This window comes from Quercus suber, unplaced genomic scaffold, assembly GCF_002906115.3.
Source record: "Quercus suber isolate HL8 unplaced genomic scaffold, Cork oak 2.0 scaffold_103, whole genome shotgun sequence".
NCBI classification, from domain to species: domain Eukaryota; kingdom Viridiplantae; phylum Streptophyta; class Magnoliopsida; order Fagales; family Fagaceae; genus Quercus; species Quercus suber.
Genome location: NW_027069568.1, coordinates 569,763 through 581,139, shown reverse-complemented (window position 1 = coordinate 581,139; position 11,377 = coordinate 569,763). Strand labels below are relative to the sequence as shown.

At 35.8% G+C, this 11,377-nt stretch overlaps 1 protein-coding gene across 2 annotated transcripts; it reads left to right on the top strand.

The window, feature by feature from the left end:
- The first annotated feature begins 2,073 nt into the window (after window positions 1–2,073).
- Window positions 2,074–8,158, top strand: LOC112029394 (ankyrin repeat-containing protein At5g02620). Of its 2 annotated transcripts, none has more exons than XM_065775020.1 (4): window positions 2,074–2,828; window positions 3,122–3,271; window positions 6,570–7,012; window positions 7,298–8,158. In XM_065775020.1, the coding sequence occupies exons 1-4, from the start codon at window positions 2,291–2,293 to the stop codon at window positions 7,973–7,975; spliced, it is 1,809 nt and encodes a 602-aa protein (XP_065631092.1). In that variant the 5' UTR covers window positions 2,074–2,290; the 3' UTR covers window positions 7,976–8,158. The 2 variants fall into 2 exon arrangements, with proteins under 2 accessions (XP_065631092.1, XP_065631091.1); XM_065775019.1 differs by having other exon boundaries at window positions 6,438–7,012.
- The last annotated feature ends 3,219 nt before the right edge of the window (window positions 8,159–11,377 follow it).

Sequence of the window (11,377 nt, the reverse complement as noted above, 5' to 3'; positions counted from 1 at the left end):
TCTCTTCGTCATTACTGGTGTGCAGTGTCAATATATATTGACACCTTTTTTTTTTTGGCTTATAATAAAGAGATAAGTGTCAATATATATATATATATATATATATTGACACTTATCTATTTTTTATAAGCCAAAAAAAAAAAGGGTGTCAATATATATATATATATATATTTATATATTAAAAAGTGTGATTATTGTAATTGTTATTATCAACATATACACTACTATTAATATAATTATCATCATCATTTTGTTGTTGTTATTGATGCTAGTAACTTGCTACTGTAATTATTAATAATAATAATAATAATAATAATAATAATATCAATGTTGTTGGGGCTTAAATATGCTACATCCAAGGTTGTCAAAATTGAGATTCTATATAGGATCGTGGAAAGTAGGTGGGATCGTAAATCATATAATCAAATTGTGGATCGTAAGATCCTACATTTTTTGAGAAAAAATACATATTGGTATGTTAAATAATCACATAAATTATACATTCATTTACAAAAGAACAAAAAATTTGCATCTATTTAATGTAATTACCATACATCACTATATCTATTCGTAAGCATTATTTAAAGAAGCCAAAATCCTCAAAATATGACACTCTATCTCTTTATATTAGAATAGCAAAACTTAGTCTAGTTGGATGTTATTTTTCATTTAGGTCCAATTAAGTCTTCTGTCAAATTAAAGAAAATTACAAGAAACTAGGATTGCCAGAATCATACTATCTTACTGATCTTGAACGATCGCAAATCCTTGAAAGATTCAGATTGTAGAATTCAAATCGAGATTTTGACAACTATGGCTACATCTATATAAATGTAGCAAAATAATGTTTTCATTTACTTTGTTGTTAAATAGATGGAACCTCAGAAATTGCTCAAATTTATATGGGGAAATTTTTATTAATTGAATTAATAAAATTTATTCATTAAAATATGGTAAGCATTATTAAACTAAGAGCAAGACTTAGGTACAGTACTTAGGTACTGTTCCTTAAATTCTTTTTTTAAGATTTTTCATGTAGATTTTTCCTCATGGGATGGAAGTGTATTTTTTTGTTATTAAGTAACTAAATGGCTCAATCTTAAGTGAGGAACGGAAGAATAGCACCTAAAGTATTATACCTAAATTTTGTTCTTAAACTAATGTCATGTGATACTTAACACTTTCCTCACATATAAATAAACTAATTCACTACTTTTTGATTGATAGATATTTATCATTTAATTTAGGATATTAAACATTATACCTCCTTAGGCTCAAAAAATACTTTATACCTCCTAACCTATGATTAATTATAAAAATAAATAAAACAATAAGTGATGAATTTCACTGATATAAACCATATTATTGGTGCGATTTTGTGCCCTTTCTAAATCGAAGCCAAGCACCATCATTGATCGGTATTGGCATCCTAGAGAGAGAAGAGTTTTGTTCTTTCTTTCTTTTTTCTATGATAAGTGAGATTTGACTCCAATTGGAGGGGGTGGAAGATTTGAATGTTTCATGAGGCAAGATCTAGTTATATTAGGGACAGAGTTTACATTGAAATTAGTTTGAAGAAAAATACATTCCTGCAACTCAAAATCAAATAAATCATCAACATTAATTATTCTCAACAAAACTACTTCAATGATTGTTAAACATGATATTATATGGGACACTTACAAACTTATTTATATGAACTAGCCTCATGCGTGCTATGGCATCACAGTTTTCAAGTTTTTTGCTTTTGTATGTTTTCGTTGCGGAGATGTAGTTGTGTATGTGTACGTGTATGTATTTTTACTTCCGGATCGCTTTAGGCCAAATAAATTCCCACCTTCAACGAAGTAAGAAGTATATGTTTAAATTGCATTTATAGTTGTTTAAAGCTTATCAAATCATACTAGAAAATCCCATCGTAAAAAAAATAATAAAAAAAAAAATCATACTATAAGAGACAACGAATAATTCCTTTCACTTTAGTCAGGTTTAATTAAATCTGAAGATATTATTGCTACTTTCATTTCTCCACCAGAATTGTTTCGATTCCCACATACATATATAGGTTATACTCCAAGAAAATAAGTGTTCATCTGAGTATCCTCATAACATGTTCTATTTATGACACGAAAGTATAAAAGTTTCCAATGTTGGAAGCACTTCTCTCCTAGGACGGAGCTTTTAACCTCTTATATTCCTCCCATATCTCATACAACCATAGCTTTCTCGCTCTCTCTTCCATCACTTTGCTTTCAAAGTTTCACTTCAGTGGACTTCACCTTTTGATGCAATGAGAAATTTGGAGCTCCAACCGAGGCGTAGCGTGGCAGAAAAGCACGGATTAAATGCGCTAGTGTACGATGCTTTGCGGAGAGAAGACGAGGAAATGGTGATAAAACTGTGTGAAGATTTTGAGGAGCAGGGACTGCACATATTGACTGTACATGATGACACAGTGCTCCAGGCCGCCACTTACGCCAAGAAACCTAGCTTGGTACTGAGACTTCTACAGGAGTTGCCTGATCGCCATTTTGATAAACTGACTCGCCAAAACCTTGCTGGAAACACCATCCTCCACGAGACCGCCATATCAAACCACTCACTCGAGGTGGCAAAGAGAGTATTGGAGAAAGCTCCGGGATTGCTTTGCATGCGTAACAACCTTGGAGAAACAGCTCTTTTCCGGACCGCCCGTTATGGGAAGCAAGACATGTTCGATTTTCTTACCAAAAAAATTTCCGGTTATGACAAAGAAAATCAGAAAGTCTTCCTCCAGAGGAGGGATAAAACCACTATTCTACACATTACCATCCTTTCACACCACTTCGGTTACTTCTCCCACCCTTAACATCACATCATACAATATAATTATGGAAATATTTCTTTGATAGTTAACACTCTGTACAAGGCCTACAACTAAAATCGAAAACACAATTTAAGTTATAATTGTGAAATTATGATTTTATAGTTTCATAACTAAAATAGTATTTCGATTGGAGTAGGTAAAACAGTGTATAACTTAGTGTGTGCAACAATAATTAGTCTTTTTCTTTTATGGATGCTATAAATTTTTCTTTTTTTGTTTGTTTTTCTTTTTTTCATGTTTAATATCTGAAAACAGATTTGGCCTTGCAAATAGCAACTAAGTTTGAACAATTAGTTGGGGAACGAGACACGGATGGGATGACTGGCCTTCAACTTCTATCATGCAACCCTGGAGCTTTTCAACGAGAAGATGAAATGTCATTCTTCAAGAAAATCGTCAATTCCGGTTGTATAATCAATCTTTCTTAAGTTATAGATCTTATAGATGAAATTTTTTTTTTATTAGGGGAAGTTTAAAATGCATCAGGCTCATAATTTATACTATATTTTATATTGAGTTCTAGATTTTTATTCCCCCCCCCCCCCCCCCCCAAAAAAAATAAAATAAAAATAAAAAACCATTTTGAGCTCTAAATTGGTATGAGTTGTTGGTAATAGTACAAAGAACGTAAGAGAATGAATGAGTTTGTGGTTGCTTCCCTTTTCACGTTTTAAATGTGAACATCATCTTTTTGAGTTTTAAAATGTATACATTATATTAGTGCAAGCAATTGTGAATATTGCATGTATGATTGTTAAAAATATGAATGTGAGAAAGTGTTTACAAATTTTATTATCTAATCTAGTAATTTTCTTTTCTTCTTTCCTTCCTTTCTTTCTTGATTAATTTAAAGATGAAAGCACCAGTAATTTTTGGCACATATGAATTCTTGATTTTTAGAAGATATTTCCTAATATAAACGTGGTAGAATTGAAAGATATTCTAATTAAAGTAATTAAATGGTTTTAAAAATTATTTAACAAGTAAATTTGTATTTAATAATGTTTCATTTGTTTCCATAAAAAATAAAAAATAAAAATTGTATTTTATGTTGTTTGGTTTAGAGCCTTGATTAACAAAATCCTTTTCCAAAGACAACCAAAATCCAAAATAGGCAATCGTAAAAACAAAAAATCTTTCACCATTCATATGCATGTACGTTCTCATTACGACTACTACTACTAGCATCACTTTCACTATCATTGTTGCTATTAGCAACAATTGCATTATCATTATTGTGCTTACATAAAATATTATTGATTTTATTGTCAATGTCAAAAGTGAAAAATGTTTTTGAGACTGGACCATTTCAAAGTCTAAATTAATATACCGAAAAAGTCATTTTCATCTATTTTCCACAAATAAAGCAAAAGTTTGTGACTAGATTGCTAAAGATTTCTTAGAGCATTTGGGACGAAATGGCTAAATAACCATAAAATCCTAACAATATAATTAGTTGTCAACGTTTTCAAACTATTTTTTTTTTTAGCACCTCGAGTCTCAGAAAATCGAGTTATGCGCTCATACCTCGAGTCTTTGATGCTCGATTTTTATAGTTTGACCTGGCCTAGTTCCACGTGGCATCCCACGTGGAACTCGAGTCTCTGAGACTCGAGGTCCAAATCAAAAAAATTTGAAAATATTTTAAGTATGCAACTCTCTCGTCTACAAACCAAAATACCAAAAAAAAAAAAAACAAATCAGATCACAGAGGGAGAGAAAGAGTCTAGAAAAAGATGCTCAAATACCATATATATGTGTTCATCAGAAGGAAAAAAAAAAAAAAAGAGAAACCCAAAAAAAAAGCTCCAGGCCGGCAAGTCCCAGGCCGGCGCGACCGGCGCCGCAGTGCGGCCAGGGTCGCGCGCGACCCAGGGCTGCGCGGCCCGAGTCGCGCAGGTCGCGCGACCCAGGGGTCGCACGGCCTGCGCGACCCAGGGCCGCGCAGGTCGCGCGACCCAGGGCCGCGCAGGTCGCGCGACCCAGGGCCGCGCAGGTCGCGCGACCCAGGGCCGCGCAGGTCGCGCGACCCAGGGCCGCGCAGGTCGCGCGACCCAGGGCCGCGCAGGCCGTGCGACCCCTGGGTCGCGCGACCCTGGGTCGCGCCTGTTTCTGGGTTTTTTTTTTTTTTTTTTTTCTTCTGGCTTTCGGCTTGTTTCTTCTTCTGCGGGTTTTTTTTTTCTTCATGCTGTGATTTATTTCTGGGTGGGTGTGGTTTTAAATATTATCTTAGACCTCGAGTCTCTGAGACTCGAGTTCCACGTGGGATGCCACGTGGAACTAGGCCAGGTCAAACTATAAAAATCGAGCATCAAAGACTCGAGGTATGAGCGCATAACTCGATTTTCAGAGACTCGAGGTGCTAAAAAAAAAAATAGTTTGAAAACGTTGACAACTAATTATATTGTTAGGATTTTATGGTTATTTAGCCATTTCGTCCGAGCATTTGCATCAAAGGTGCTAAAAATTTAGCATTTAACACCTTAAAAACTTACTTTATCAATTTTAATACTTTACTTTTCAATACACACTACATCAAATCTTCTATTTTTACATTCAACATATTAAAATAATATAAATATAAACAATCCATTAAAATAATATAAAAAAACCATCACTAATACTCAGAGTAACCGGCCACCCATATCCAGCCACCACCACAACTACCACTGTAGCAACCACAACCTACCACCATAAAAAATAAAAAATAAACCAAAACCACCGGCACAACCACAACCACAACCATAACCACCACCGCCCACTACAAACCCATTAAAAACCACACAACAAACCTACAATGAAAATTATAGCAAAAACAAAACTCACAACCACAGAACCCAGTAAAGCCAAAGATCTCACTACACAAACCCATACCACTAGCAGTGATGACGACGGTGACAGAACCCACTCTAGCCACCACGAGTGACAACCACCATCACACCTAAACACAAAGAACTTTAATGGAGCGATGGAGATGAGAATTTGGAGGAGATAGATGCAATGGAGCCATGGAGAAGAGATGGCCCTGAAGATTTGGGTTAGATTTGAATTCAAATGGACAAGAGAGGCATGAATGAGAGGGAGAAGGGGAGGGGCTAATGGCCTTGAAGCTTTTGTTTGGATTTGGTTGTAGATGGAGAAGAAAGGTATGGGTGAGAGGGCCGGAAAGAGGAAGAGAACATGTGAGAAAGAAAGAAAAAAGAGAGGAGAGAGACCAGTGAAAGAGAGAAGAAATAAGAAAGAAGAATCTAGAGAGAGAGAGAGAGAGAGAGAGAGAGAAGATATTTTAATTGAAGAGTATTATAAAATTATTATTTTTTATAAGATTTGAGTTACATTGGGTTGTTATAGATAGCAGTTCACTATAGCTCAGTTGCAAAAAAAAAAATTATTATTTTTGTTGTAGTGTGTTTTTTTGGAATGAGATGCTAAAAAATAGTATTTTTAGCTTTTGAGAGATTTAATATGAATGCTCTTAGATGGTTTAGAAGAGTATGGTCTTATTTTCCCTTACTTTTGAAATGTATTCAATTTAATATTCAGAAATTGCTAATTTCTGTTTCATGAACAGTCAATTTATATTGTAGTGTAGCCAAACGGAAAGCAACTGAAAAACAAGAACAAAAATATAAATCAGCTGTGCAGCTTGCCAAGTTTCTAATAGAAAGAGATATTTCATGGGACTCTACTTATCCTGGAACAGATCAAAGTAAGCCTGTCCTCCACAAGTATGGCAGTAGTACTTCAATAGAGAAGAAAGCGGTAGAAGCAAACCCCGTGAGTTCTCTTGGGCAAGAGGAAGGGACAGCAAAAACTGCAGAAGGGGGAAAAAAAACTCCCTTGTTCTTAGCAACTATGTCAGGTTGTCTAGAAATTGTTGAAGATATACTCAAAATTTACCCCCAGGCAGTTGAGCATATTGATGATAAAGGGCGAAACATATTGCATATAGCGATCAAGTACCGGCAATTAAAGATTTTTGAGCTTGTAAATGATATGGAATTGCCAATGCAGAGGCTGATACGAAAAATTGACGAGGATGGAAATTCCATACTACATACAGTTGGGAAAAAAAATAAGGATTATGTGCCTGAGAAGATGCAAGGGCCTGCACTTGAATTGCAAGACGAGTTGCGTTGGTTTGAGGTGTTACACTGCAAGCACCCTTTTCCTCATATGCTTTAGGTGCACATGCATCCATATATTCAAATACAAACACATCCATACTACTCTTCATGCCATAGTACCATAGTAGTCTACATATTGTCAGGGTGGTTGAGGCTCAATTGATTCACAGTTTTGAATCTTTGATGGCTTTCAATAGAGCCCCATTGTCTCCAAAATGTCCAATTTGCTTTCATATTTACGTTTGCACTTACCTCTTAATTAAAACAGTTACGTCATTTTTGTTTGTTTTGTTGTTATATGCAGAGTGTGAAGAAACTCACGCCATACCATTACATTGACCACCGCAACAATCAAAAGTTGACTGCAGAGGGATTATTTAATGAAGCAAATAAAGAACTCCGGGAGAAAGCCATAGAATGGATAAAGCGTACTGCCGAAGGATGTTCAATTGTGGCAGTTCTCATTGCTACTGTTGCCTTTGCTGCGGCTTATACGATACCTGGAGGCTCGAATGATAAGACTGGTGTCCCAATCCTCCTTAATCAACCATTCTTTGTGGTTTTCACCGTCGCGGACGTACTATCAATTTCATTTGCTTTGACATCAGTGGTTGTATTTCTTGCAATCACCACATCGCCATTTCGATTTGCAGACTTTAGATATTCCCTTCCTAATAAGTTGACATTCGGCTTAACTTTACTGTTCCTCTCTGTCTCCATGATGATGCTAGCATTTGCAGCAACAGTTCTCCTCATGATACAAAATGGGGAAGGGTGGACAAAAGTGATCCTATATGCCATGTCTTTCCTGCCAGTCGGGCTCTTTGCACTTTCATATTTCCCTCTCTATCTATCACTATCAAAAACTTACAAGTACTTGCTCAAGAAGGCATGGCAAGTAATTTCTCTAAGTCATTGTTTATTTAGGAAGACCAAAGTGGTTAGTCAAACCTCTAATTCTCCAAACCTCAAAACACCATGACCGTTTGAGAGAACCATGTTGTTAGGCTTTTGGTATCACTTGTTGCCAATAGGAATTTCCTATATTTGAAAGTGACAAGACATGAGCTACTATAATTTTAATTTTAATTATTTTTGTCAACAATGTGTTGACTGTTGAGTACTAAAAGGAAAACTATGTAATAAATGTTTGTATTATTCGGGCTATATATCATCCCCTTTCCCGAGTGATCACATATATAATAACGGTTCATCTATTTTCTCCTTCCGTTTTTGCTCACACACACACACACAAAAGAAAAAAGAAAAAGAAAAAGCAGTATAGGTCAAATAACAATTTGAAAACCAGTGCAATGCACCCCCCCCCCCCCCTCCCCCAAAAAAAAGTTTGAAAAAAAAAAAAATTCAAAGCATTATAGAACCAAAACCACAAATTGAATGTAATTTAGTTGAAATATTAGAAGTTTGGTACCATATAATAGATTCCCCTAGCTAGCATGGAGACCAAGCCCATATCAAACGCAAATTAAACAGGACATGGTTAAAAAGTATAACAAATACTGTGAAAAAGGCATTGCTTCAAGGGTATTACTCCATGTCTCAAAAGTAATAGATTTTGTTAGGTTCTAAAAATTTAGAACAATTGACAAATTGTAAACACAAACTTGTCTAGGTATAAAACATAGAGTTTATAAGAATGATTAGACAATGCACAAGGTGCTGCAAGTTAAAATACAAGAACAAGGAAGCTACAGGTTCAAGAATTCGAAACATACTAGGTTCGACCGATTTAGACATGAATCTGTAAAATTTTGAAAGTTCGAAAATGTGTTGAAAACACAAGAGCAATTTAGACCCCTAATTAAAATAACGGCTCGATAGATTTTACACTAACTTAATACTAAGTGCGGAATAGTGTAAATGCGAGCGGATGAACAAATAAGCTACTCTAATTCATAAACTAAACAACACAGCAGTATAATGGAATATAAAAGAGTAGGGAAGAAAGACACAAACACAAAAAACACCGAGACATGTTTTCGAAGAGAAAACCAAAGAACTCGGCGAAAAACCTCTCCACCACCCTCCAAGCGGAAATCGATCCACTAAACAATTAGTTGAGATACATGGGTTAGCAAGAGACCCTCCAAGCCTAATCTATCCAATGTACCTAAGCCCTCCAAACTCCTACTCTAACAAGGCTTCTCGGAACCGTGTCTTGTCTAGCTTTTCGGATCCCCCAACAAGCTCCATCTTGCATCTGCCATCCTTGACTTCTTCCTATGCTTCCTAGCAGCACCAAAATGTTACACAACAATCTCAAATGGTGTGGTAAGTGTTTGGGCTATCACCCTTTCAAAGGTATGGAAAATGGAGAGGGAAGGGTTGAGGAGATACCACAAGAAAGTGTATGGAGAAAGGTGGGGATGACAATCTCTAATTCTCAATGTGTTTGGTTAGGGTTTTTCTCTCTGAAGCATTCCTCAACATTTGTGGATAATGATGGTATACATAGGATAGGCACAGAAAGTGTGAGTCATTCAGTACAAGCTGGCAGAACAGATAGCCTCGCAGGTGTCTCGCGGGAAGGCCTTACCCGCGAGGCACAGCTGTCTCTACTTGGCCTGACTCTTCGCATTCCAGCATGTGCAGGGCACATGTTTCACTTCGCGGGAAGTTAGGTCGCGACATACCTGCGAGAATTCTTCAGCCTCCAAATGCTTGAGTCTTCACTCTCTCTCTCTATCACACAACCCTTACAACAAATCCCACAATAGATACAGGGTATAAACGATTGATAATAATTACAATCAAATTTGGCACGGAATAAAAGTCAACAAAATACATAGTTGTAAACAACAACTTCACAATTTTAATTAAGCTCATCAGCCCATTTAGCCCATTAAGCCCATTAAGTGAATAGGGTTTTAGATCTAATTCACATAATATTTAAAGGAAATACTAAGGCACGTTTTAAATAAAGAGAGAAGAGTGCTTCTTATGCCTACTATTGTAGATCTAGGGTTTCTGTACCCATAACTCTCTCAAATATTCTATCGTAATATTCTTTGAAGAAACTTAAGATTTGGTACTATAGAAATTGCTGCATCACTAGTCATCAAAGGTTCTAGAGATCTAAATCTTTGAGTCGAGTTCTTAGAGTCACAAACTGGAGTTTTTGTGTGCAATAGATTTGTTAGGACATATGTGATTCAATGTTAGGAACATATGTCACTATTTTACATAATTGGCTAATCATTTGACAAAACACATTTTACTTGTAATTTGACAGATCTAGGATGTGTTTAATACTTCAAGGAACAAGGTTTCAAGTTCAAGTGTTAAAGTCATGCAATTCTATTCAAGAATCAAGTGAGAAAGTCCTGTATTTTAATCTCGGCAGCTAGCATCTATCGAAGTTTAAAAGTTGCTGAAACCCGTGGCTCAACAGCTAGCTCGATAGATGGCTATCTATTGAGGTTTATGAAACTTAGTTTTTCAAGGCTGTTTTCATCCAATTCATGAGTATGTGTTTAGGCCTTCTTTTCTCACAACCCTAAACATAAATAAGGATTATTTTAAGGGCTGTCAAAGGTTGCATAGTTGCACAAGTGTAGAGCAAAGTCTTGTTCATGCAAATTGTGACCGGAGACAGAATTACCCTAGTTCATCTTTCTCTTGAAGAAGCTGCTGTGTTTTTATATCGTAGGTTTTGTGACCAAGGAGCCTCTTGATTTTCATCGTCTAGATGAACCGAAGAACTTTACAGCCAACATCCTTCTCAAGTTGGTGATTAAGTCGTGTACTGGGATCCGCACATCTATTGGTTAATCTCATATTGAGAGTCGTGCATTGAAAAAGAGAGATTGTCACTACAGAACAAGTCCAATTGGGTATTGGAGTAAGGATTCAATTGTAGGTTGGTATAAGGTACTGAGATCTCTTTACTTATAACAGCTTATTTTGATAATAGTAGATTCTCAAGAGTAGTGACCTTAAATCACCTAGTAGAGTTTTTGTCGTGTAGGTTTTTCCCATTCGTAAACAAATCACTGTGTCATTTTAATTTCCGCTGCACTTTAGTTAATTGGTAATTTGTTTGTGCTACCACACATTTTGCATGCTAATTTGATTAATTAATTAAATTGGCTAATTAATCAATTACTCTATCATAAGGAATCAATACATTCTTAGCCTATCAAGTGGTATCAAAGCAAGCATACTCTGATTAGGTTTTAATCTTTTCTGTGTAATCATTGACCCCTGTTGTCATGGCTACAACCAGCTTAAAGAGATCTTTGCTTTCAAGTACATCTTGTTTTTCTAATCTCCACTTGTTTGAGTGTATCAGAAAATGCTAGTCTAAAATTTATTTGAATTCCATTATGATGACTATTGGAAAAAATCTCAGTTTGACAAAGAA

What these genes read in the sequence shown, in the direction of transcription:
- LOC112029394 (XM_065775019.1), top strand. Translation starts at nt 2,291, where the DNA reads ATGAGAAATTTGGAGCTCCAACCGAGGCGTAGCGTGGCAGAAAAGCAC. An exon ending in CATCCTTTCACACCACTTCG is followed by an intron (nt 2,829 to 3,121) that starts GTTACTTCTCCC and finishes ATCTGAAAACAG; the next exon opens with ATTTGGCCTTGCAAATAGCA. An exon ending in ACGAGTTGCGTTGGTTTGAG is followed by an intron (nt 7,013 to 7,297) that starts GTGTTACACTGC and finishes TGTTATATGCAG; the next exon opens with AGTGTGAAGAAACTCACGCC.